The following is a 25238-nucleotide window of genomic DNA, read 5'->3' on the forward strand; positions in this document are numbered from 1 at the left end:
TGTCATTATTCACAGATGATAGATACAAAAGACGCCAAACAAAGCTACAGAGAAGTTACTAGAATTAGAAAGATTTAACAAAGTTATTGAAAAAAAAACTTTTTAAACACATGTGGGGCCGGGCACAGAAGCTAATGCCTAGGATCCCAGCACTTTGGGAGACCAAGAGAAGTGTAGGGATTTGAGGCCAGAGGAGTGTAGGGATTTGAGACCAGCCTGGGCAACAAAGTGAGACACCCCCACCTCTACAAAAATGTGCAAAAATTAGCTGAGCATGGTGGTACATGCCTGTAGTCCCAGCTACTCGAGAGGATGAGGTGGGAAGATGACTTGAGCCCAGGAGGTTGAGGCTGCAGTGAGCCATGACTGTGTCACTGCACTCCAGCCTGTATGACAGAGTGAGACCATGGCTCAAAAAAACAAAAACAAATTAAGATATAAAGGATATTCAGGCCAGGCATGGTGGCCAAAAGCTCTCAGCATTTTGGGAGGCGAAAGTGAAAGGATCGCTTGAGTCCAGGAGTTTAAGACCCATCTGAGCAACATAGTGAGACACCATTGCTACAAAAAATAATAAAAAGGAAAAAACCCCCACACATTTGTATTTATATTTACCAGGAGCAAAAAGGTAGAATGAAGTTAAAATGGAGTATTATTTACAGTAGCATCATAACCTTTAAGAGAAGACATACAAAATCCCAATGGGAATAATTATACTTAACAAGTCGCTGGGCCGGGCGCGGTGGCTCAAGCCTGTAATCCCAGCACTTTGGGAGGCCGAGACGGGCGGATCACGAGGTCAGGAGATCGAGACCATCCTGGCTAACACGGTGAAACCCCGTCTCTACTAAAAAATGCAAAAAAATTAGCCGGGCATGGTGGCGGGCGCCTGTAGTCCCAGCTGCTCGGGAGGCTGAGGCAGGAGAATGGCGTGAACCTGGGAGGCGGAGCTTGCAGTGAGCTGAGATCCGGCCATTGCACTCCAGCCTGGGTGACAGAGCAAACTCCGTCTCAAAAAAAAAAAAAAAGTTTAAAAAAAAAAACAAAAAACAAGTCTCTGAAGAAAGCATAAGATCCTTTGGTGGTTCATAAGAATGATGATCAGGTTTTCACGCACATGTGTGCAATGTGCCTCCTTCAAACTTTGTTAGGATGCTAGCACGCTACCCATCTGACTTAAAGGAAAAAAATTAAGAAGCATAATAATATTCTCCCCAAACTGATTTATCAATTTCTCATAATCCCAATTAATAGCCTATCAAGTTTTTTGTGAAACCTGATACATGGATTCTTATGGGATAATTCAACTAGCTAAAAAATAATTAGAAGATGCCTCCAAAAAATAATTACAGGTATTGGTGAGGGGTTACATAAGGACTTGCTTTGCCAGCTATCAAAAACTATTGTAAAGAGAATGTGGGCCAGGCAGAGGTTTATGCCTGTAATCCCAAGACCAACCAAGACAGGAAGACAGCTTGAGATCAGGAGTACAAGACCAAATTGGGCAACATAGCAAGACCCTTTCTCTAAAAGGAAAAAAAAAGTGTGGCCCTAGTGCAGGTAGTAACAAATAGATCAACAGATCAAAACTGCCTGAGAAAATCAGACTACTAAGAAAGAAAGAGACTCACGCATACATAATTTATAAGCACATAAGCATGGCGGTGTAGAGCACTGGGAAAAGAATGGTACTGTTTTCCACTAATGGGGCCTGGACAGCAGGTAAAAAGTGAAACTGGACTGCAACCTCACCATACATACAAATCAACTGCAGATGAAACGAAAACCCAAATGTGAAGGAAAAACTATAGAGCTTGTAAAAGAATTTTTTTTTTTTTTTTTTTGGAGACAGGGTCTTGCTCTGTTACTCAGGCTGGAGTGCTGTGGTACGATCAAGGCTCATTGCAGCCCTGGGTCCTCTTGGGTCCAAGCAATCCTCCCATATTAGCCTCTCAAGTAGTTGGGATCACAGGCTTGTGCCACCATGCCTAGCTCGTTTATTTTTTGTTGTTGTTTGTTTGTTTATTTTTTTGAGACAAGGTCTCCCTATGTTGCCCACACTAGTCTCAAACTCCTGGGCTCAAGTGATCCTCCCACAGTACTGGGATTACAGGTGTGAGCTACCTACCGTGCCTGGCTCAGAAAGGTTCTTAAAACAAGAGTACTTACCACAGAGATTCATACAATTCAAAAATTCAAATTCAAAAACTAAAGGACCCAATAAAAAAGGCAAATAGAATGGAAGAAGATAGCGAGAATATAAAATAAGTCCTATTAAAATTAAAACAGCCAGACATGGTGGCACATACTTGTCATCCCAGATATTTCGGAGGCTGAGGCAGAAGGATTGCTTGAGCCCAGGAGCTTGAGACCAGCCTGGACAACACAGCAAGATCAAGTCTCATAAAACAATAATAATAACTTGGGAGGCCAAGGCAGGTGGATCACCTGAGGTTGGGAGTTTGAGACCAGCCTGACCAACATGGAGAAACCCCATCTCTACTAAAAATACAAAATTAGCCGGGCGTGGAGGCTGAGGCAGGAGAATCGCTTGAACCTGGGAGTCAGAGGTTGCAGTGAGCCGAGATCGCGCCATTGCACTCCAGCCTGGGCAACAAGAGCGAAACTCTGTCTTAAAAATAATAACATTTTAAAAAATGGAAAAAAAAAAGTTTAAATAACCCAACGAAAAGAAAAAATAGGAGAGATTCAAACAAGTGCTTCACAATAGCTGAAATCCAAATGATGGATATGAAAAGTGCTCAACCTAAGTGGTACTTACGAAAAGCTTCTCAGATCCCAATAAGTTAACAGGAAACACCCACAAAATTGCCAAAAAATAAAAAGACTGATAATGCAAAATGTTAGTGAATATCTACATCTCAGCCAGCAGGAACATACATGAACTGCTGGTGGGTATATGAGAGTCGGTAAAAGTTAACTTGAGCGTTCATCTTCTCTATGATCAGGAATTCTGCTTTATGGTGTATTAAAAAAAACAAAAAAAACCCACCAAAACCTCAGGACTCACATATATAAACAGCAGGAAATACTAACAAGAATGTTAATAGCTTCATTGCTCTAAAAAGAGCAAAAAACAAGCAACATTTCCAATACACAGCAACAACAGAATGGGAAAATTAATTGTGGCATATTTGTGCAAAGTATTACATAGCATTAAAAGTGAATAAACTATAGCTATATGCTACATAGCATTAAAAGTGAATAATCTATAGCTATATGCAACAACATGGATGACGCCTTCAATGTTAAATGAAGATAGGAAGAAATAAAATACACCAGCACCATTCCTTTCACACAAAGTCCCAAAACAGACAAAGCTAGGTTACAGCATTTACTATAAAGTAAATGAAGGAATTGTTAACATAAAAGTGGGGCAGGCCAAGTGCAGTGCCTCATGCCTGTAATCCCAGCACTTTGGGAGACTGAGGTGGTAGGATTGCTTGAACTCAGGAGTTCAAGACCAGCCTGGGTAACACGATGAGACCTCATCACTACAAAAAAAAATTTAAGAACTTATTCATGCCCCAGGCAGGGTGGCTCACTCCTGTAATCCCAGCACTTTGGAAGGCCAAAGCAGGTGGATCACCTGAGGTCAGGAGTTCAAGACCAGCCTGGCCAACATGGCAAAACCCTGTCTCTACTAAAAATACAAAAATTAGCCGGACGTGTTGACGCGTGCCTGTAATCCCAGCTACTTGGAAGACTGAGGTTGGAGAATCGCTCAAAGTCGGGGGGTGGAAGTTGCAGTAAGCTGAGATTGCACCATTGTACTCCAGCCTGGGCAACAAGAGCAAAACTCTCTGTCTCAAAAACAATAAATAAAATAAAATAAATCAAAATAAAATAAAAAATGCCAGGCGTGGTGGCACGCCTGTAATCCCAGCACTTTGTGAGGCCGAGGCAGGCAGATCACCTGAGATCGGGAGTTCGAGACCAGCCTGACCAACATGGAGAAACCCGGTCTCTACTGAAAAATACAAAATTAGCCAGGCGTGGTGACACATGACTTTTATCCCAACTATTTGGGAGGCTGAGGCAGGAGAATCACTTGAACCCGGGAGGTGGAGACTGCAGTGAGCCGAGATCGCGACATTGCACTTCAGCCTGGGTAACAAGAGCAAAACTCCGTCTCATTCAGGCATGGTGGCACACACCCATAGTCCTAGCTACTCAGGAGGCTACAGCTGGAGGATCATTTGAACCCAGGAGATAAAGGCTGCAGTGAGCCATGACTGCACCACTACACTCTGGCCTAGGCAACAAAGCAAGACCCTGTCAAAAAGAAGAAAAGGGTGGACAACCGGTTACCTTCTAAGGGAGAGGGAAGGAGTGATAAAAATGTAGCAGACAAGGAACTTTTGGGATTACTGGCAATGTGTGTTTCTTGATCTAAGTGGTGGTTACATAATTATTCACTTAATGTGTTAACCGTACATGTATTTCCCTCACACTTTTTGAAAAGCTTAAGCATCCTAAAGTTTTCAGTTCATGGTGGGGAGACCTCTTCAACAAAAATGAGAAGGCACCCTAAGAGGTAGGAAGGACAATTAGGAAGCAGCTGAAATGGTCTTAGGAAATAAAGACGGCCTGAACTAAGGAAGAAAAAAAGAAGGCAACAGATTTCTGTGATGTAGAAAGGAGAATTGATAGAATTTGTTAAGGGAAGGTTTGATTTTTTAAAAAGTCAAGGATGGAGCCTTAACTTTTAGTCTTTTTAATCCCTATGAAAATAATGAATTGGGAGGCCACTATGCTGAGATGGCCACAGCACTCAGGTTCCTACTTAAGCAAAAAGAAACCAAACTCAAGGTGAACTTAAGCTTAACTAATCAGAAACCAACTAACCTCCAGTGACTTTATGAATCAGAAACTGTCAACTAGTCTCTAACTAGGTACTTTCTACTATCTTGATGTTAAGAACAACTTATCAAAGTTTCCCTCTCCTATCCCTTCTGTGGAGCACTGAGCCACTTGCTCAACTGATACTGCTCATTCATGAATCCCTGACTTCTAAAATAAACAAAAACTAGACGAGTGTGGTGGCATGCACCTGTAGTCCCAGCTACTCAAGAGGCTGAGGTAGGAGGATCACTTCAGCCCAGGGGATAAAGTCTGAAGTAAGCTGTGTTTGCACTACTGCACTCTAGCCTGGGCCACAGAGTAAGACGGTGCCTCAAAATAAATAAATAAATAAATAAATAAATAAATAAATAAATAAATAAATAAGACAGGGATTTTGCTATGCTGCTCAGGCTGTCTTGAACTCCTAGCCTCAAGCGATCCTCCTGCCTCAGCCTCCCGGAGTGCTGGGATTACAGGCATGAACCATCATGCCCAGACCAAAATAACTTACCTTGACCTATAATATTAATCAATATACTTCTCAGTTTCCTGTAATTATGCTAGTACATAAACCAACTTCTTTTTAAATTACAACATTCCAAGATTTATAAACCACAAGAATTACCTGTCCCGCCTTACAGTGGAAAGTGTAGATAAGCCCCCATCCAAAAATCTTTCCCTCCTTATCCTCCTGATATTTATTTCTATTAGTTTTCCAACAAATTTATAATTTTAGTTGAAAATCTGATAAATGAAACAAACATATATTTAGATATTATGAACATTTAATAATATTCACAACTGAGCTGCAGAGTATAGTACATTTCCTTTCTCAAGCAATTTCATTCTCGAATTATCAATTGTCTGCATTTTAAAAATCTGTTTAGTTTTTAAGGATTTATCACTAAATCAGGAGCAAACTTTCCAACAGAATTGCAAACCCTTTTCAGTATGTTCAAATATATCAGCTAATCAAAGAGTTTTACATTTGTGCCCTGAAATGTATCCTTCTCCGAAATATGAAGTCCTTCTTCCAGCTCCAAACCTTTGCAAACTTGCTGCAAGATGCCATCCTGGAGCTTTCCTTCATCATTATCCCGGGAATTCCTATGCCTAATGATATTACCACAAGTATCTGTTTGCTTTATGTCACATGAAATCTGAATAGTTTCAAAATACCAACAAAACCACTAAAAACACAACACTGAATGCAGTGTAAGTTTTTTTTGTGCTTACAATATAGCATACTAGGAATGCACAATCAATATTGTGCTTTTAAAATCAGTTTCAAAAATCCTTTACTATGTAGGTAAAACTATCTGGTTGATACAGAACAATGTTCATTTGTCTTGTTTGCTGGGGAAGCCGGGAGAGTTACTTATATTTGTTTAGTTACACAAAACATTTACATAGTTCCAAAGTCAATACTGTTACATTTACAGAGGTCTAATTTTCTTCTCTAATTCCTTCCCAATTTTTTTGGCCCCACTAGCAGTCATTTTTAGTTATTTATTCTTCTGTTGTTTGTTTTTTTGAGATGGAGTCTCTGTTTGTCTCCCAGGCTGGAGTGCAGTGGCCTGATCTCTGCTCACTGCAACCTCTGCCTCTTGGATTCAAGGGATTCTGCTCACTGCAACCTCTGTCTCTGCCTCCCAAAGTGTAGGATTACAGCTGTGAGCCACCATGCCTGGCCTCCGTTGTTTATTTGTAAATATAAGCACATATTTTCTCTTTCTCTTTCTTATTGTCATGGAGATGCTGCTGCTTTAGATCCTTTTAGTGGATAGAGCTAAGAAACACACACACACACAGACACACAAAGGGTAGCACATAATATGCATTCTTCTGCACCTTGATTTCTACTTAATACATCATGGAATTCACTCCACAGCAGTACACATATCTTTTTCATTCCTTTTTTATATCTGCGCAGTGATATACCATAGTTTATTCCACCAGTCATTTATTGGTGGTCATATCAATCTTTCATTATTATCAACAGTACTACAAACAAATAACCATGTGCACGCCTCACTTTATTCTTTTGCATTTGTCTCTGAGATACATTCCTAGAAGTGGAAATTGCCAGGTCAATGAGGAAATGCATTTGCATTTTACTAGATATTGCCAAATTCCCTTCCAGTTTTAGCATTCTGCATTCCCACCGGCAATATAATGGATTATCTTCCTTTCCTCAGTTTCACCCAAAAAGTATAATGCCAAAGTATAATGCTATACCTATTTGGGGGGGAATTTTTTTTTTTTTTTGAGGCAGAGTCTTGCTCTGTCGCCCAGGCTGGAATGCAGTGGCGCAATCTCAGCTCACTGCAACCTCTGCCTCCCAGGTTCAAGCAATTCTCCTGCCTCAGCCCCCTGAGTAGCTGGGATTACAGGCACGCATCACCACACCCCGGCTAATTTTTGTATTTTTAGTAGAGACAGAGTTTCACCATGTTGGTCAGGCTGGTCTCGAACTCCTGACCTCATGATCCACCCGCCTTGGCCTCCCAAAGTGCTGGGATTACAGGCGTGAGACACTGCACCTGGCCTGGGAGAAATTTTTAAGAGTTTTCTTTGTACCTCAATAATCATCTTTCATGAGCATCCTATCTGCATTAACAAAAATGTATATTCTCTTATATGCAATAGATGACCCTAAGATCTACCTTTCAGTTGTGTTATTTAGGTCCTCAATAGCCTTACTGAAGTTTTTGTCCAGTTGATCTATCTTGAACTGAGATGGATTTTAGGTCTTCTATTATTAATATGTTCCTAAGTCCTAATGACTCTCCTGAAGCATTTTTTTTTTTAAATGAAAGTTGTCACGAATATCCATGTACCCAATAACGTATCTTCATTACAGACTGCACCTTGTAGCATTATAATGTGTCCTACCTCTTTAATGATTTCTGGCCTGAATTTTACCTTGTGCAAAATAACTATAATAACCCCTTTTTATTATATTTGTCTGGCCTATCTTTGCCCAACCTCTTAATCTCTGAGTTTTTTGATTTTGCAGATGTATCTTTTATATAAAACACAGAGTTGGGCTAGGTGCAGTGGCTCATACCTGTAATTCCAACACTTTGGGATGCTGAGGCGGGTGGATCACTTGAGGCTAGGTATTTGAGACCAGCCTGGCCAACATGGCAAAACGTCATCTCTACCAAGAATACCAAAATTAGCTGGGTATGGTGCATCTCTCCTGTAGTACCAGCTGCTTGGGAGGCTGAGGCAGGAGAATCGCCTGCACCCTGGAGGTTGCAGTGAGATCACACCAGTGCACTCTAGCCAGAGCAAGAGAGTAAGACTCAGTCTCAAAACAGCAACAAAAGAAAACAAAACCACAGAGTTGGATTTTGCTATGTTAACCTAAAAATATTTTTTCTCTTAATAGGTCAGTTAAGCCCATTTACTAATATCACTTTATGGTCTCAAATCTGTCACAGTGAGAATATATAATTTCACTGTATTTGTTTATTTTGCTCTCCTTTCTGCACCCTTCCCATCACCTCCCTCGCCCTGCCAATACTTCTTGTGTTATCTAGAAAGGTTTGGGCTTTTGTCCTAATGGTTATCTTTATATAATATCCTTAAGTCCTCTCTTTGTTAGATACTGTCTTTTGATTCCCTAGTATGAGCAACATAGAAAATTAGCTCCCTTCTTCCCCTTCACCATTCCTACACCACAACACACAGCATCTATTTAAAGTAATAATATCCCTTGATGCCCTGGTTAAGTTTTATAAGGCAATCAATCAATGAGCCTATTAAACCATTTCTTGGCTGTCTGAAACTTAATTCTCTAACAGCTTCCTCAGGAAGTATTCACATAAATAATTAACCCGTATACTCTTGAATAACTGTATTATATCTACATTGTTGGGGCATATAACAAGTACATACTACTTTCTCACCCCTTTTCTCTGTCATTAAATTTAGTTCTACAGTTAGACACAAGGATTCCCTGCAGAACATCTTCCCTATTGTTTTCCTGACATAAGATCTCTTGACTTTAATACAGACTCAACAGCATGACATTAGTGTAAAGATAAACAAAAAGACCAATGAAACAGAAGAGAGTCCAGAAATAAATACAAACATGCATGGACAACTGATTTTTGACAAAGACAATGCAGTGGAGAAAGGACAGTCCTCTTAACAACAATGCTAGAAAAACTGCATATCCATATATAAAATGAACTTAGATTCATATCTCATACCACATACCAACATTAACTCAAAATGGATCATAGATCTAAATGTAAACCTCAAAACTATGGGACTTTCAAGAAGAAAACAGGATAAAATACCTGTGTTAGACAAAGATTTCTTAAATATGGCACAAAAGAATAATCCATAAAAGATAAACTGGATTTCACCAAAATAAGGAACTGGGGCTCCTTGGAGAGCCGGCATAGAAAAAGTACAAAGATAAATCTAGAAATTCTTTTTCATCAGGAAATAAGAAAGTGCTCAACTGGGTGCCGTGGCTCATGCCTATAATCCTAGCACTTTGGGAGGCCAAGGCAGGAGGATCACTTGAGCTCAAAAGTTCGAGACCAGACTGAACAATGTAGGGAGACCCTGTCTCTACAATAATAATAAAAATTCGCCAGGTATGGTGGTAGATTCCTGTGGTGCCAGCTACTTGGGAGGCTGAGGTGGGAGGACAGCTCAGGCCTGGAAGGTTAAGGCTGTAGTGAGCCGTGATTGTCAACTTTAAGAGGTTTCTATTGTCCAAATTAGGGCAATTTGATTGTCAAAAGAAATAAAGGATATAACATACTGACTAAAATATTTCATAAGCCCATGATAGATAAATGGAAAAGAAAATGGTTATCCATACAGTAGACTATCAACTAGTAAGCATAGAGTGACAGAAAAACCATTTTGTACTATCACAGTAATAGCTGATAAAGGCAAGAATCAGTGGATGCCAATCTAAGTTTTCTCGGAACAGAATATTCACACAGACTCCAAAGTATCTCCTAAAAGGTTATTTGTTAATTACAAAAGGAGAGGAGGAGATATCTTTAGAGTGGAGAAATCTGGCAGTCACCACCTTAAACAAGTGATCAAGGCTAACACTAACAACAGGACAGAATGACAATCATGTGTTTCTCAATGTAAGGCACTGAAAAAGACAAATCACTGTTGCCCAAAATGACGCATCAGTCTGCATACAGTAAGTAGAGAGAAACCACACATTAATTTGAAATGAAGTTTAACATAAGGAATTATTATTATCATGTTTTTGAGACAGAGTCTCGCTCGGTTGCCCAGGCTGGAGTACAGTGGCATGATCTAGGCTAACTGCAGCCTCCGCCTCCTGGGTTCAAGCAATTCTCCTGCCTCAGCCTCCCAAGTAGCCGGGACTATAGGCACATGCCACCACGCCTAGTTAATTTTTGTAATTTTAGTAGAGATGGGGTTTTACCACCTTGGCCAGGCTGGTCTCAAACTCCTGACCTCAGGTGACCCGCCCGCCTCAGCCTCCCAAAGTGTTGGGATTATAGGTGTGAGCCAATGCACCCAGCCAACATAAGCAATTATTAACCATTGTAAGGGACTGAATGGGAGAGGCTGAGGCAGGAGGACTGCTTGAGTCCAGGAGTTCAACCTAACAAAATGAGACCCTGTTTCTACTTAAAAAAAAAAAAAAAAAAAAAAAAAATTTTAAGAGCTTGTGTCAGAATGTAAACCAACCAAGATCATTTAGTTCAGCTGACATTTAGTTCAGCTGGAGGAAGGAAGCAGTACACTGGTTAACATTCTGTGGCAAGCTCCTTATCTTGTTTCAGACCCTAATAGGTTGTGGATCATGCCTTGAGTAGCACTGCCCTAAAACACCCTGCTTCAAAGAGGCACTAGATAGCACTATAAGAAGACAGACAGGTATCGCTGTTAATTCATGGTCTCTAGCAGCAAACAAGCCTCAACACAACCTGCACTAACACTACATTTTATTGGTCAACGTTAAAACTCCCTTCTCAACCTTATTCCACTCCTGTTACCCTCTCATTCTCAGCAGATGACCTCACTTTCTATTTAAGGGAGAAATCAGTGGGGGGCTCAGAATACAGAAATTCCATCCATTTTGAGGACACACACACCTGTATTTAACACCTATTCTTACCTTCTCTTCTGTTCACAAGATAAAGTGTGTCTCCTATCCAGAGTCACCCATCTCTACCCATGCCTTACATCAATGCGTTTCTGCTTTCTCAGAAGCCGCAGCAAATTTTTTTTTTTGTATATTCCATAGTTCTCGTGGATCCTTTCCATGTCCATTTAAATGTGTTTAAGCCTCTCCGATTTATATAAAAAAAAAGAAAGAAATCTTCCTCAACTTATTTTTTTTTTCTCCCCTTAAGTATTACCTTATCCCTTTCCTCCCCACGTCAGAGTTGTCTAAACTTTCCAACTATGTCTCTTCATCTCCCTCTCATTGTTCAACCTATCTGGCTTCCACTATCTATCTCTCCACCTATATGCTTTTCCATGGCTGGTTTTTTTTCTTTTTTTAGTCTTCTCTTACTTGACCTTGCAGGAGGAGCATGACCCTGTAAAACACTGCTGCCTTTGGTAAGAGATACCAGGGAGACTCTTCACCCATAATCAAAACAAAATAAAGATCTGGTAGTCAGGATTCCTAATTCCTATAGAAGACATTTTTCTTTTTTTTTTTGAGGCGGAGTCTCGCTCTGTCACCCGGACTGGAGTGCAGTGGCCAGATCTCAGCTCACTGCAAGCTCCGCCTCCCGGGTTTACGCCATTCTCCTGCCTCAGCCTCCCGAGTAGCTGGGACTACAGGCGCCCGCCACCTCGCCCGGCTAGTTTTTGTATTTTTAGTAGAGACGGGGTTTCACCGTGTTAGCCAGGATGGTCTCGATCTCCTGACCTCGTGATCCGCCCGTCTCGGCCTCCCAAAGTGCTGGGATTACAGGCTTGAGCCACCGCGCCCGGCCGACATTTTTCTTTTAAATGTACTATACCAGGCCGGGCGTGGTGGCTCATGCCTGTAATCCCAGCACTTTGAGAGGCTGAGGCAGGAGGATCACCTGAGGTGAGGAGTTTGAGACCAGCCTGGCCATCATGGTGAAACCCCATCTCTACTAAAAATACAAAAATTATCCAAGTGTAGTGGCGCACATCTGTAATCCCAGCTGTTGGGGAGGCTGAGGCATGAGAATCACTTGAACCCAGGAGGCAGAGGTTGCAGTGAGCCAAGACTGCACCATTGCACTCCAGGCTTGACGACAGAGTGAGACTCTGTCTCAAAACATATAAATAAATAAAGTAAAAATAAATAAATGTATTACACTATGAGATGAGAACCTATAGATTATTTATATTAGAAAAAAATCAGAAGTTTTTAAGAAGTAAGGTGGTTTCATAATGTCAAAGAAGATATGGCATTTGAAAAGGTTTTGAAAGACCACATGAAAAGCAAAAATATTGAGGCAATTCAGATAAGTTATGTTTATGTTATTTTAGACACAAATATTTGAACATGTATTGTACATATACTATAGTGCTAGTACATCCTATACATATATAAGCATAAAACATGAGGAATGAAATCAAGATGAAATAAATATTTTTAAATGTTTTGCTAATCAAGATAGCTTCACATTATTGTCAACTAATGCTTTCAGATGCAGTATACACTTAATGCATGGTCCATCATTTGTAATGGAGGATGTCAGTCAATTTCAAAGAGTAATCTTATTAATTTTGAATTTTTAGGCCCACTTCTTGTTAGATCTGGTTAGATAATCAGTTGTTAATCTCACAATAAAACTGATAAGAGCCTATAAAGTGCTAGCTCTGCCATTTTAATGCTGTTGTACCTGCAAAGCAATACTATCTTTATCATAACTGAAAATAACACTTCAAAGATTCAAATAATTTAAAGCTGGTGAAAAATTAAAGTTCCATCAACTCCACACACTGATAAAATGAAACACAAAATGAGACAATAACAGCTACAGCTTTCTATAGGACAGGGATCTCCTTGCCAGCTAATCCCCTTGTCAGCTAATTGCATATTCACGTCCCAAGAATGACAAGTATACATCCATCTATACAACACTGGTGAAGTTACAGACTTAAATGGAATTGTCTCTGTTGTTAACTGAAACAGGGGATCACTTTTCATGGTTATTGTACACGTGCCCTATATCCTACAACTTAGGGACTTCCCAAACTGCTGAAATTAAGGGGCTTTTGTGAGCAGCCTCCATTTGGGACTTCCCTAGGAAATCAGATTAAGGGTTTTATGCCAGAGGCCTGGTAACGGCCTACCGTAATCTTCTATTTTTTGACAGACATTTAGTTAAAAACAGATATTAAAACCCATAAACCTACTTATACAAGTACATACAAAATTATGTTACAAAGGCTGGGTGCGACGGCTCATGTCTGTAATCTCAGCACTTTGGGAGGCTGAGGTGGGCAGATCACAAGATCAAGAGATTGAGACCATCCAGACCAAAATATGGAAACCCCATCTCTACTAAAAACATAAAAACTAGCTGGGCGTGGTGGCATGCACCTATGCTCCCAGCTACTTGGGAGGCTGAGGCAGGAGAACTGCTTGAACCCAGGAGGCAGAGGTTGCAGTGAGCCAAGATCATGCCACTGCACTCCAGCCTGGCAACAGAGTGAGACTCCATCTCAAAAAAAAAAAAAAAAAAAATGCTAACTTGTAGGAGAGAAAAAGAAACAACAGTCTGCAGTATCAAAATCCCATTACCTCTAGGGCAGCTGTGTACAGTTAGATAGCTTATACAGTACAAGGGACTGCCTGACTTGAGGGGAAATGGGGACTTACAGGCAAATGGGTCCACATTCCACTTCCTAAGGCACACATCCTTTGGTCCTATATATGTCAAGAGGACTCTTTTTTTCTAACTCACACAAATACCATTTGGGCTTGAGGCAGCCTCAATCCCTTTTCTCAGGATACTCCATCCAGTATATGTGAAATGTAGCCACTTGACATGCTTATTCATGTGACTGTGACAAACTATATATCAAGTACTTCAAAGTTCAATTTCTGAAAAGAAGTTCTAATATCTTCCCTCACCTGAATGGATATTGTATTGCATAATGTGGTGTGCCACACTACATTATAGAATAAAATATAATTTTATTCAGTCATGCCATTTTGGAGAATACTGGTCTAAGTGTACATTCAAAATGCGGGAGTAAAATTACAGGTGTGGCAGCTCACACCTGTAATCCCAGCACTTTGGGAGGCTAAGGAGGGTGGATCACCTGAGGTCAGCAGTTCAAGGCCAACAGGGTAAAACCCTGTTTCTACTAAAAATACAAAAAAATTAACAAGGTATAGTGGTGTGTGCTTGTAATCCCAGCTACTTGGGAGGCTGAGGCAGGAGAATGATTGGGCTGAGGAGGTGAAGGTTGCAGTGGCCACTGCATGAGACGCTGTCTCAAAAAAAAAAAAAAATTTTGAGAAAGGGGTCAAGGTTACATTGCAGAAAGAAATTTGAGAAACTTGTGCATCTAGGTGACAGTTTAACTTTTAGAAGAAAAATTAAAAAGATAAATGTAGAGACCTAAAAATGAAAGTTTACAAATTACCCACATTTGGGTATATTTAAAAAGGTACAATGAAATTAAAAAGCATTCTTCTGACGTCAACTTTCCACCAGGATAGAGTAACTAGTACTGAGACAGGCTTTCCTGTCATTAATTACTGTGTATTACCAGGACAAATACCTGAGGCAACTTTTCAGACAATGGACAAAAGGCAATGTAGTACTGTGATCCATGAGGAAAGAGAAGCTCAGGCGAGTAAGTCCCCTAAATCTTGATTCTCTAACTGAGGACTATCTTGTGATCATGGTTCATGGAGCTACAGCCAACAAAGAACATAGCAAAGGAGCCAGAGAAATTTGGGGATTGTGAACCAGATGGAATATATAGGGCAAAGCACTTGGGAGAAGGGAGCTGAACAGAGAAAGGGTGCCAGTAGTCTATGTGAGGGTTTTGCCAAGTCCTTGGCTGAAGGCTACTACGCATGTGCAGAGCAAGTCCATGGGAAGTTTACCAGGGAGCAGCTGCTAAGGGATTGAGAGAAGCAAAGATACTGGAGGCCAAGCAGGAACAAAGAGAAAATAAATAAAAAGATGTCAGTCTTAAACCTTGCCATACCAACAATTACATAAAACATAAATGGATTAAGCAAAAGCAAAAATTAAAAGCTGGGATAAAAAAGTAAGACAACTATATGCTATCTACAAGAGGCACTTTAAAAAGCTAGAAGTAAAAGCATGGGAAAAATATACCATTCAAACAAATAGATTTTTAAAAATGGCATTAATATCAAAGTAGACCATAACACAGCATTATAGGAAACAAAGAACATTTCACCTTAAAAAAGGGCAGGCAATTCATCAAAGCTTCAAAATACCTGTAGCAAAACCAAGTGAGGTATATCTCAAGAATGCAAGATTGATTTAACATCTAAAAATCAATGCAATTCATACATTAACAAAAAAAGGAGACAAATTGCATGACCATTTCAATAGACACAGGAAAAGTACATGGCAAAATTCATCACCCATTCATAATAAAAATTCTCAGCATATTAAAAGTAGAAGAGAAATTCTTCATTTTGATAATGGGCATCTATAGAAAACAGCTAACATATTAATGGTGAACAATTGAGTGTTTTCCTCCTAAGATGAGGAATAAGGCAAGGAAATCCTCTCTCATTTAATACTGAAATTCAACTTCTGGTCAATATTGTATTGGAGTCCTTGCTGGTGCAATAAGAAGACATAAATTATTAAGAATAGAGAGAAAGAAGTAAAGCTATCTCCCTGTAGACTACATAGAAAATCCTAAGGAGTCCTCGAAACAAAAAAAAACTATATTTAATAATCGAATTTAGCAAGATAATGGGATACAACCAATAATCGTATTTCAATATACTACCAACAGTTTGAAATGAAAATTTTAAAAATATATACAGTATCATTTAACATTATAAAATATTTAATATTTATACTATGTAAACAAAAACTGTACAAGAATGCTACAATGAAAACCGTAAAACAGTGCTCAGAATTTAAGAGATAAAACATATTCACAGATTGGAAGAATCAATATTGTTAAGAACATTTTGGCCGGGTGCGGTGGCTCACGCCTGTCAATACCAGCATTTTGGGAGGCCGAGGCGGATGGATCACGAAGTCAAGAGATTGAGACCATCCTGGCCAACATGGTGAAACCCTATCTCCACTAAAAAACACAAAAATTAGCTGGGCGTAGTGGCGCGCGCCTGTAGTCCCAACTACTCAGGAGGCTAAGGCAGGAGAATCACTTGAACATGGGAGGCAGAGACTGCAGTGAGCAGAGATCGCGCCACTGCACTCCAGCCTGGTAAGAGAGCAAGACTCCGTCTCAAAAAAAAAACAACAACAACAAAACAAAACACATTTCCCCCTTACCCAAATTGATATCTAGATTCAATGTTATCCCAATCAAAACCATGACAGACTTTTGTGTAGAAACTGAAAGATTCTAAAATGTATAAAGAAATGCAAATGACTTCAAAAAATCAAAACAATTTTGAAAAAGAACAAATTGTCAAATTTCAAAATTTCTGAGAAGAGTAATATAATCAAAAAACATTATGTATTAGCTGAATGGACAAATCAATAAAGAATAGACCACACACAGATGGTTGATTTTTGTATAAAAATGCCAAAATAATATAATGAAAAAGCACTCTCCTTAATAGTGTTTTAACATACAGTTTAAAAAAAAATGAACCTCAACCTCACATAAAAAATAACTCACAAAATGGATTACAGGTTTGTATTTTAAAGCTAAAACTATAAAAATTCTGGGTTTAAAAAAATGGAGAAAATCTTAGTAAACTTGGGGTAGGCAAAAAATTGTTAGATAGGACACAAAAGTCACTAACCATAAAATGAATTGATAAAGCAGATTTAATCAAAAATTAAACCTTTAGCTCTTCAAAAGACACCAAGAAAATGAACATGCAAGCCAGAGTCAATACCTGCAATACATGTACCTGACAAAGGATCAGGATACAGAATATATAAAGAACTTTCCTTTTTGATAAAAAGGCAAACTCCCAGCCAGGCGTGGTGGCTCACACCTATAATCACGGCACTTTGGGAGACAAGAGGAATGGATGACTTGAGTTCAGGAGTTGAGAGACCAGCCTGAGCAACATGGTGGAGGTTGCAGCGGGCTGAGATGGCGCCACTGCACTCCAGTCTGGGCAACACAGCAAGATGGTGTCTCAAAAAAAAAAAAAAAAAAAAAAAAAAAAAAAGGCAAACGACCTAATTTTTGAAATTTGCAAAAGACAAGCCAAAATCTCACCAAAAAAGAATGACTACTAAGCACAAGAAAAGATGCTCATCATTATTCATCAGAAAAATGAAAACCAAAACCATGAGACAGCTTTTCTCACCTACTAGAATAGTTAAAATTTAAAATTTAACAGAATAACAGGCTGGGCACAGTGACTCACGCCTGTAATCCCAGCACTTTGGGAGGCCAAAGCAGGTGGATCACCTGAGGTCAGGTGGATCACCTGAGGTCAAGAGTTCAAGACCAGCCTGGCCAACATGGTGAAACCCTGTGTCTACTAAAAATACAAAAAGAATTAGCCAGGTGTAGTGGCGGGTGCCTGTAATCCCAGCTACTTGGGAGGCTGAGGCAGGAGAATTGCCTGAACCTAGGAGGCGGAGGTTACAGTGAGCTGAGATCGCACCACTGTACTCCAGCCTGGGCGACAGTGTGAGACTCCGTCTAAAAAAAAAAAAAAAAAAAAAATTTTTTAAGACTGACAATACCCAAATTGGGGAGAGTGAACAAACTCTGGAGGGAACTGCTGGAGGGACTATAAAGTAGTACAAGCAGTGTAAACATACATTTATCATAAAAACAAGAAACTCCAATTCTAAGTTATTTACTCAGGGAAATGACAAATACCTTTAAGTTTTATTCATAATAGCCCCAAATTAAAAAAATACTGATTTCTACCAACAGGTGAATAAACCATGTATAGGACTGACAGGTAACACAGATCATTCTTAAATATTAATCCTTTGCAATTAAAGCTTGCACTCATGAGATGATTTATACTTTTTGCCAAGAAATCAGTCCCAGAATAGTTACATATCTTGTATACTGCCAGTTAGTAAAGAAATCTTGGAAAAGGGATTTAGTCTTATATTTTACCCTCTCTAGACAAATAATGTGATACCTTTCAAAAGTTATGTTCTCAGTATTTGTTAAAAATAGCTCTTCAGGCCGGGCGCGGTGGCTCAAGCCTGTAATCCCAGCACTTTGGGAGGCCGAGACGGGCGGATCACGAGGTCAGGAGATCGAGACCATCCTGGCTCACACGGTGAAACCCCGTCTCTACTAAAAAATACAAAAAACTAGCCGGGCGAGGTGGCGGGCGCCTGTAGTCCCAGCTACTCCGGAGGCTGAGGCAGGAGAATGGCGTAAACCCGGGAGGCGGAGCTTGCAGTGAGCTGAGATCCGGCCACTGCACTCCAGCCCGGGCGACAGAGCGAGACTCCGTCTCAAAAAAAAAAAAAAAAATAGCTCTTCAATATTGTCTTTTAGGTACAGAGGAAAAAACTGCTCTCAAACCCTCAGTTCGCTACTCGTTAGCTGAACAGTATGTTAACAACACAAAATAGTACACAATGTCATAACATTTCTCTAAGATCAGTTTGTTTTCTTAATGTACATAAAAGAAAATCCATTTTCTCAAGTTTTGCCTCTTTCCTAGATATAACTGCATACTAACAAAATGACAGTTAAGACTGAAGGAGTCATCCAATTTTAGCTTGTGGTCATTCACCCTCATTCCTTCCAACATGTAGCCTGAGAAAAAAAGACAGTTAAACCAAAGTTTTAAAACAAATGTTCTCAATGGGAGCTTGGTGGCCAGTGTAATTGTATCTAAGCATTTATAAATTATACTTTTCTGTTGTTATTTGTTTCATTTTATTTCTCCTTTAAAACAGTTCAAACATTATGTTTACTTTTGTAAGAAAAATGTGTTAGGAAGGATTTTTTTCCCCACGAAATTCATTTAGGATGACAAAGAGAGCATCAAAAAGTATTTTATAGAAAGGGAAACTAGATCTGAAACAGTTTTAGAATACTGCTTGTGTTAAAGAAACAATTCTAGAGTATAACTGTATTATACTCTAGAATTCTGTAACTATGCCAGACTAGGTAGAATCGGACTTTCAGGAGGGAGGGGCCTAAAAATAAAATTTTTTTTAGGTGATTCTAGTGGTGTTAAAGTTTGCAAATCTCCAGTTTTTGAAATCTAAAAAGTGTATGAACTGTAACATATTTGGCCTCAACACACCTATTGTTTGGCCTATAGCATGGGCCCATAAATTAATTGTCTGTGTGTATATATATTTATGTGTATAAATATTCACATTTTTAATTACTTGACAATACCTAATACTAGAAAAATTATGTTCAAAAATCCAGATTCAGAATTTGCATTAAACAAATAAAAGATCCTTCAATACTTGCCCTGCACTCACATGACAAAGTGCTATAGCTAAGAGTCTGCCCCCCTGCTTGTACTCCCCATCATTTCCTATCATTTTACTCCAAGGCTCACACAGTTCTCCATCCCAACTACCTACTTAACCCTTTTGTAATAGATATTACTTGACTTGTGATGCCCGTACTCACAAATTCATTAGGAAAATGAAGAACTGGTTTGATCAAATGAACCCATTATTTAGTTAAGAAATGTCTAAACTTTTGCTTCAGCTAGTATTAAAATAAGTATGCAAGGAGAGATAAAGGAAGAAAATACCCAAGTTACTAAGACTCAGGATAGCATTTTTAACTTATTAAAGATAACTTTAATCCTTTTTAGAGGTTTTTTTTTGTTTTTTTGTTTTGTTTTTTTTTTTTTTTGAGACGGAGTCTCGCTCTGTCGCCCGGGCTGGAGTGCAGTGGCCGGATCTCCGCTCACTGCAAGCTCCGCCTCCCGGGTTCCCGCCATTCTCCTGCCTCAGCCTCCCGAGTAGCTGGGACTACAGGCGCCCGCCACCTCACCCAGCTAGTCTTTTGTATTTTTTAGTAGAGACGGGGTTTCACCGTGTGAGCCAGGATGGTCTCGATCTCCTGACCTCGTGATCTGCCCGCCTGGGCCTCCCAAAGTGCTGGGATTACAGGCTTGAGCCACCGCGCCCGGCCTAGAGGTTATTTTAAAGTATAATTTGTTAAAACCTTTTTCTTAGTATAAAAACAAAAACATCTCCCAATTTAAATGCTTTCTTTGAACTCTTGCTTACAATACAGCATAAAGATAAAAAATATTCAGATTGTAATTCCGTAGAACATTTTGAGAAGTATGGAATCCCAAACCTGTCTTAGAATTGAGGATGATAACTTTATGACCCATGTTCTCATTAATTCAAGTCCATATGTCATGGCCAGGCAAACAATATATCATAATTCTATAATAATGCACAATTCAGACCTTAATTGGCTACTAGCTTGTTTAACCATTTAAAATATAAACGGAAGAGGCCGGGCGGGGTGGCTCATGCTTGTAATCCCAGCATTTAGCGAGGCCAAGGCAGGTGGATCACCTGAGGTCAGGAGTACAAGACCAGCCTGGCCAAAATGGCAACTCTATCGCTACTAAAAAAAAAAAACCACACAAATTAGCCGGGTGTGGCGCCCGGCTGAGGCACAAGAATCGCTTGAACCCGGGAGCCGGAGGTTGCTGAGATCGTGCTGCATTCCAGCCTGAAGGACAAAGCGAGGTAGGAAGATAGGAAGGTAGGCAGGGAGGAAGGAAAAACCAACCTTAAAATGCGTCTAAGTAATAAGAACAGGCGGGGTACGGTGGCTCACACTTGTAATCCCAGCACTTTGGGAAGCCAAGGTGGGCGGATCACCTCAAGTCGGGAGTTCCAGACCAGCCTGACCAACATGGAGTAACTCCATCTCTACCAAAAAAAAAAAATACGAAATTAGCCGGGCGTGGTGGCGCATGCCTGTAATCCCAGCTACTCGGGAGGCTGAGGCAGGGCAATCCCTTGAACCCGGGAGGCAGAGGGTTGCAGTGAGCCAAGATCGCACCATTGCACTCGAGCCTGGGCAACAAGCGACACTCCGTCTCAAAACAAACAAACAAACAAGAACTAAGGTTTAAGCTTTCACCTGTTGGAACTTTCCAGTAGTGGGCCTCTTCAGAGCAAACTAGTGTGAAGGATCTGAGAGTTTGTTCAACTTGCAAGCTAACAACCTTACCAGTTTCACGGATGGTGATAGAAGACACTCAAGGGTCAGAGACACAGGGCAGTTTGTTTTTTACTCACAGGAACAGCATAAGCCAAAGCATCCAGATTTGTGCACTAGTTCTCGGAACTCCACATTCCCACCGGTCAACGGGAAGAGAGCCAGCTGACATATACACAGGCAGCTCCTTCTCTACAGGAGAGGAACTCTAAGCTTAGGGAACCCTAATCTTTTAAGATGGGCAGTAAGCATGCCTACCCTTTCGCTCCAGAGGGAGACATTATTCTTATTATACTGGATAATACGTATCCCTGCCTTTTGCTCTGGTGGAAGACACTATCGAAGGCTGCTCTTTAGATAATATCCGTGAAAAACAGAAACAAAGGGCAGTCAGTATCTTCCTGGCAGGGGTGCTGGCAAGAGTGAAGAAACGGAGACCTATGGAAAACTGTCTCCTACAAGTGGATACTGGGCCTAACATGCAGTTAAATAAATGAGTCTCGGACCACAATCTAAAGTATCCATTTCATACTTCCCTTAACGTAGCGTAAAATTAGCATTTTATTTCAAACTAAATCAACTATTCCCTCTAAAAAGTATTAAAAATGCTTTTTCAGTTACACTGTATTTTTTTAAAAGGAGATGCTCAAATATTTGCAATAATAAAATTTAAAAACTGCCAAGTGTTCTACCCGAAACTGTATTCACTTAAACTTACTTTAAATGTTTCAAATCTGTTAAAGTTAGCAATGGGAACACCTGTCAAAAGTCTAATTCTACACTAATAAACACCACAAAGAGAACAGTAACTTCCAGCTTTATCTATAAAATACCAGGAAACCCTGCACCCCAAATCACTCTGCATTATTTCTCTTCACCGTCTCAAAATTAAAACCCTTGAAAGAGACACACAACAAAACAACGTCTCTTGGTTCCTTTGTCCCCAGCAGAGGAGAGGGAAGAGAATTGGGAACTCATTAAGGTAAAGAGCCCCAAACATGCAAGATAAGAAATAAATGACATCCGATCTGCAATCAGTCATGAAAGAAAGTCACCATCACTTCATCTTCATCCCTCCCTTCTCCCCTCCAGCTCAAATAACGTGGGTATAGACGAGATGATCAGGATCATATGGACCTGGACAAAGCTTTGTGGAAGCAGCGGGCGGGTAGCAGTTTAACTGGATGCAGCCGGCAAAGAACCCGAGATTCCGGCTGCAGGAGACTCCGCAGAGGTCTGCAAAAGTGCGGGTGGCAGGGGCCGCCCGGCTGTAGAGAACGCGGAGCAGCGGCGGCGGCGCGGTCAAGTCCACAGCGCCCGGGGAAGTTGCTGGCCGAGCGCAGCACGCCGCAGAGCGCGGGCCCTCCATGTCACCGTCGCCAGCACAGACCCTCCTGCTCGCCCCTCCCCCGCCGCGCACCCCGGGCGGCGGCGACATGACAGCGGGTCGCGCAGAACAAGGGCGCCCGCCCCCTCCCGGCCCTCTCCCCGGGCTCCCCCGCGGCCGCAGCCGGTCCTCACCTTGGGTGGCGAACGGCGACGATCCGCTGACCGGCGAGCCGGGGGCAGGGACGGGCGGCGGGGTCTCGGCGGAGCCCAGCATGGGCGCGGGCAGCATGAGGTAGCGCTGGGGCGCGGGTAGGCAGCGCTGGCAGAAGGAGTGCAGGCAGGGCAGCAGCTTGGGCGCCCGGCTCTGGATGTTCTGGTGGCACACGGCGCAAGTGTCCAACAGGTTGAGCCGGGCCGCCTCGCCGCCGCGCTCCGAGTCCGGGCCCTGCCGACTCTCGGCCTCGTTCTCCCCGCTCGGCGCCGCCGAGGGCCCCCCGGAGGCCGCCGCCGAGGCCGCTGCCGCCGCCGCCTTCTCCACCGCCACCTCCATTGTCCTGCCCCCGCCGCCGCCCGGGAAGCGAGAGCGCGGTCTTCGCCCGCCGCCCCCGACGACCTCCTCCTCCTCCTGCGGCTGCTCCTCAGAGGCAGCTCGGTGGACTCGCGGCAGCGCCAGCGAGGGAGGGAAAGCAAGCCGGGCGGGGGAAGCCTCCTCAGGCCCAGGGGATCCGCCTCCCGAGTGGCGCGGCCGGAAGAAGGGGATCTGTCAGCGGAGACCGTTCCTCGCACCGGGGAGGCTGCACCCCGTCCGCTACGCCAACCGCCGCGGCGCTCGTCGAATACGCCCAGCCCGCCCTTGCCTCCCCGCCTTTCTCTTCATCGCTCCCCCGGCCCACCTCAGGCCCCGCCCCCGCCCTCCCTCTCCCAGCAACGGAGGCTTCGGCGAGGAGCCCGCCGCCCAATAGCGGCCGCGCCTGGCTAGGGGGCGGGACCTGTCGGAGCCCGCGAGGCTCAGTCGGCCGCGGCGGGAGGTTGGGAAGCGGGTGGTGCTTGTCCAGCCCCGCCCCCTCTGGACTCTTGGAGCCGCGGTCTCTGATTGGGCCTTTGTGTGTGTTTCCTCCTCTGAAAAGATTGAGGGTTCATTTGTTATCGACCATCCGCCTGATTCGGTCCGCGGTGTTAGCTCCTCCTAGGGGGCGGGACCTCACTTGTCTACTCAATGCCGTTAATTAAGTAACTGCTTGGAAAACTCTCGTTTCATTACTGGAGATCTGGTCTTGTAGGAGGGGTAAATATGGTGGGAGGGTCACAGGAGGAAGGAGTGGAGGTACTGAAGAGCAAACAAGAAAATAATTTTCTAAAAATACTGTGTGAAAGAGGTACTCTGGAGGCCGCATGGATATTGCAACCTAATTTTACTCATCTCTAGAATGAATGACTGAGTATGAAGAATAAGGGAGGGAAGTTCTCGTGCAAGTTGGAAATTTTTAAAGGGTTTCCCCAATGAAAAAGGTGAAGTTAATTTTCAAAGTCAGTGATGTGCTTTTTAAAGTGACTAAAGGTTCGTTTTCCCAGGAATTAATAGATTGGCAAATGTTTTTATTGCATAAATATAGCATCATCAAGTAAAAATAAACCTCAATACTGATGCCCAAATAATTCATAACTTCAAGATTCTTTTTTATTTCTTCCCTCCCTCTTATTTTATTCCCTCCCTCCCTCAGCTCTCTACGCTGATATCAGAAATTACGCACATTTTTCACTCAAAAAATGGCGCAGCTTTTAAGGAACTTGAAGAATAGAAACGGAGTAGAGGAAACAAGCTTTTGTAAACACGTAACTTTAAGAAGTGTATATAAGTTTTTTTTGTTTTTTTTTTTTTTCAGTACGAATGAAGCGGTACTGGACTTTAGAGAAAGATGGAGTGGGTCATGAAAGGCTTTGCTAAAATCACAATTTTCCTGGAGGACTACATAGGATGGCAATGGGGGAGGGCTAGGCAACGTAGCCGTCCTTCAAGACCTTGCCCTTAAACACAATCTCCGTAGGCCTCAAGTGAGAAATTCTTTTACTTAATCACATGAAATTCAACGGCTCTTCCCGCCACCCCTCCGACCTCCATTGGTTCCTGTTTAAGCTTGGGGGTTTTTTGTTTTGTTTTGTTTTTTGCTTGGAAGTAGCTCTTAAACCTTAATTTGCATGCGAATCACTTGAGAGGCTTAATGAAAAGCAGGTGCTTGGGCCACCTCCGTATTCAGTTATTCAATTTTGACAGCATCTCAAGTTGATTCTGACCTGGGTGGGTCCAGAAACAGAAGTCTGTCCCACGTGTCTTCACCCAGTTACAAATCCCTCCATGATTCCGCATGAAGCTGAGAGTCGCCGCCACTCTCAGCTTCATGCTGCCGCAATTCTAAGGCCACCCTGCTTTGTACACGCTGTTCCCTTTGTTTTAGTTCCTTCAAAATTCAGACTTATCTGTTATCCCCTAAAGCCACCCCAAAGTTGAACACTCCTTCCCCAGAATTCAAACCGTATTGTATATTTTTGAAGCTGCACCTTGAAAACATTCACATACTAGGAATGGAAATTTTGTGTTCAAAAATCAGCTCCCTTAATTTGCTAAAAATTCATTACAGAGGTGGTGTACAGGATTCAAGCCTACTAAAGACAAGTCCCTCTTATTCCCCAGATGACGGTGGTAGAGAAGGAAAACTGAGAGGTAAAAT

At 41.8% G+C, this 25238-nt stretch overlaps 1 protein-coding gene and 1 non-coding gene across 3 annotated transcripts in view; one reads left to right on the plus strand and one right to left on the minus strand.

Moving 5' to 3' along the window:
• The window catches only part of TRIM24 (tripartite motif containing 24), a 127076-nt gene extending 103673 nt beyond the window's left edge, over positions 1–23403 (minus strand). For both annotated transcript variants that reach the window (XM_033195006.1, XM_033195005.1), the window contains exon 1: positions 22705–23403. In XM_033195006.1, the coding sequence (XP_033050897.1) occupies positions 22705–23062 (358 nt within the window). In that variant the 5' untranslated portion in view covers positions 23063–23403. The remainder of the gene's footprint in view (positions 1–22704) is intronic.
• LOC117073897 lies at positions 1074–1177 on the plus strand. Its single transcript, XR_004433444.1, has one exon. It is a non-coding gene; the product is annotated as a small nucleolar RNA U13 (small nucleolar RNA).
• Positions 23404–25238: the final 1835 nt, after the last annotated feature.

This window comes from Trachypithecus francoisi, unplaced genomic scaffold, assembly GCF_009764315.1.
Source record: "Trachypithecus francoisi isolate TF-2019V2 unplaced genomic scaffold, Tfra_2.0 Lachesis_group4, whole genome shotgun sequence".
Classification (NCBI taxonomy): Eukaryota; Metazoa; Chordata; class Mammalia; order Primates; family Cercopithecidae; genus Trachypithecus; species Trachypithecus francoisi.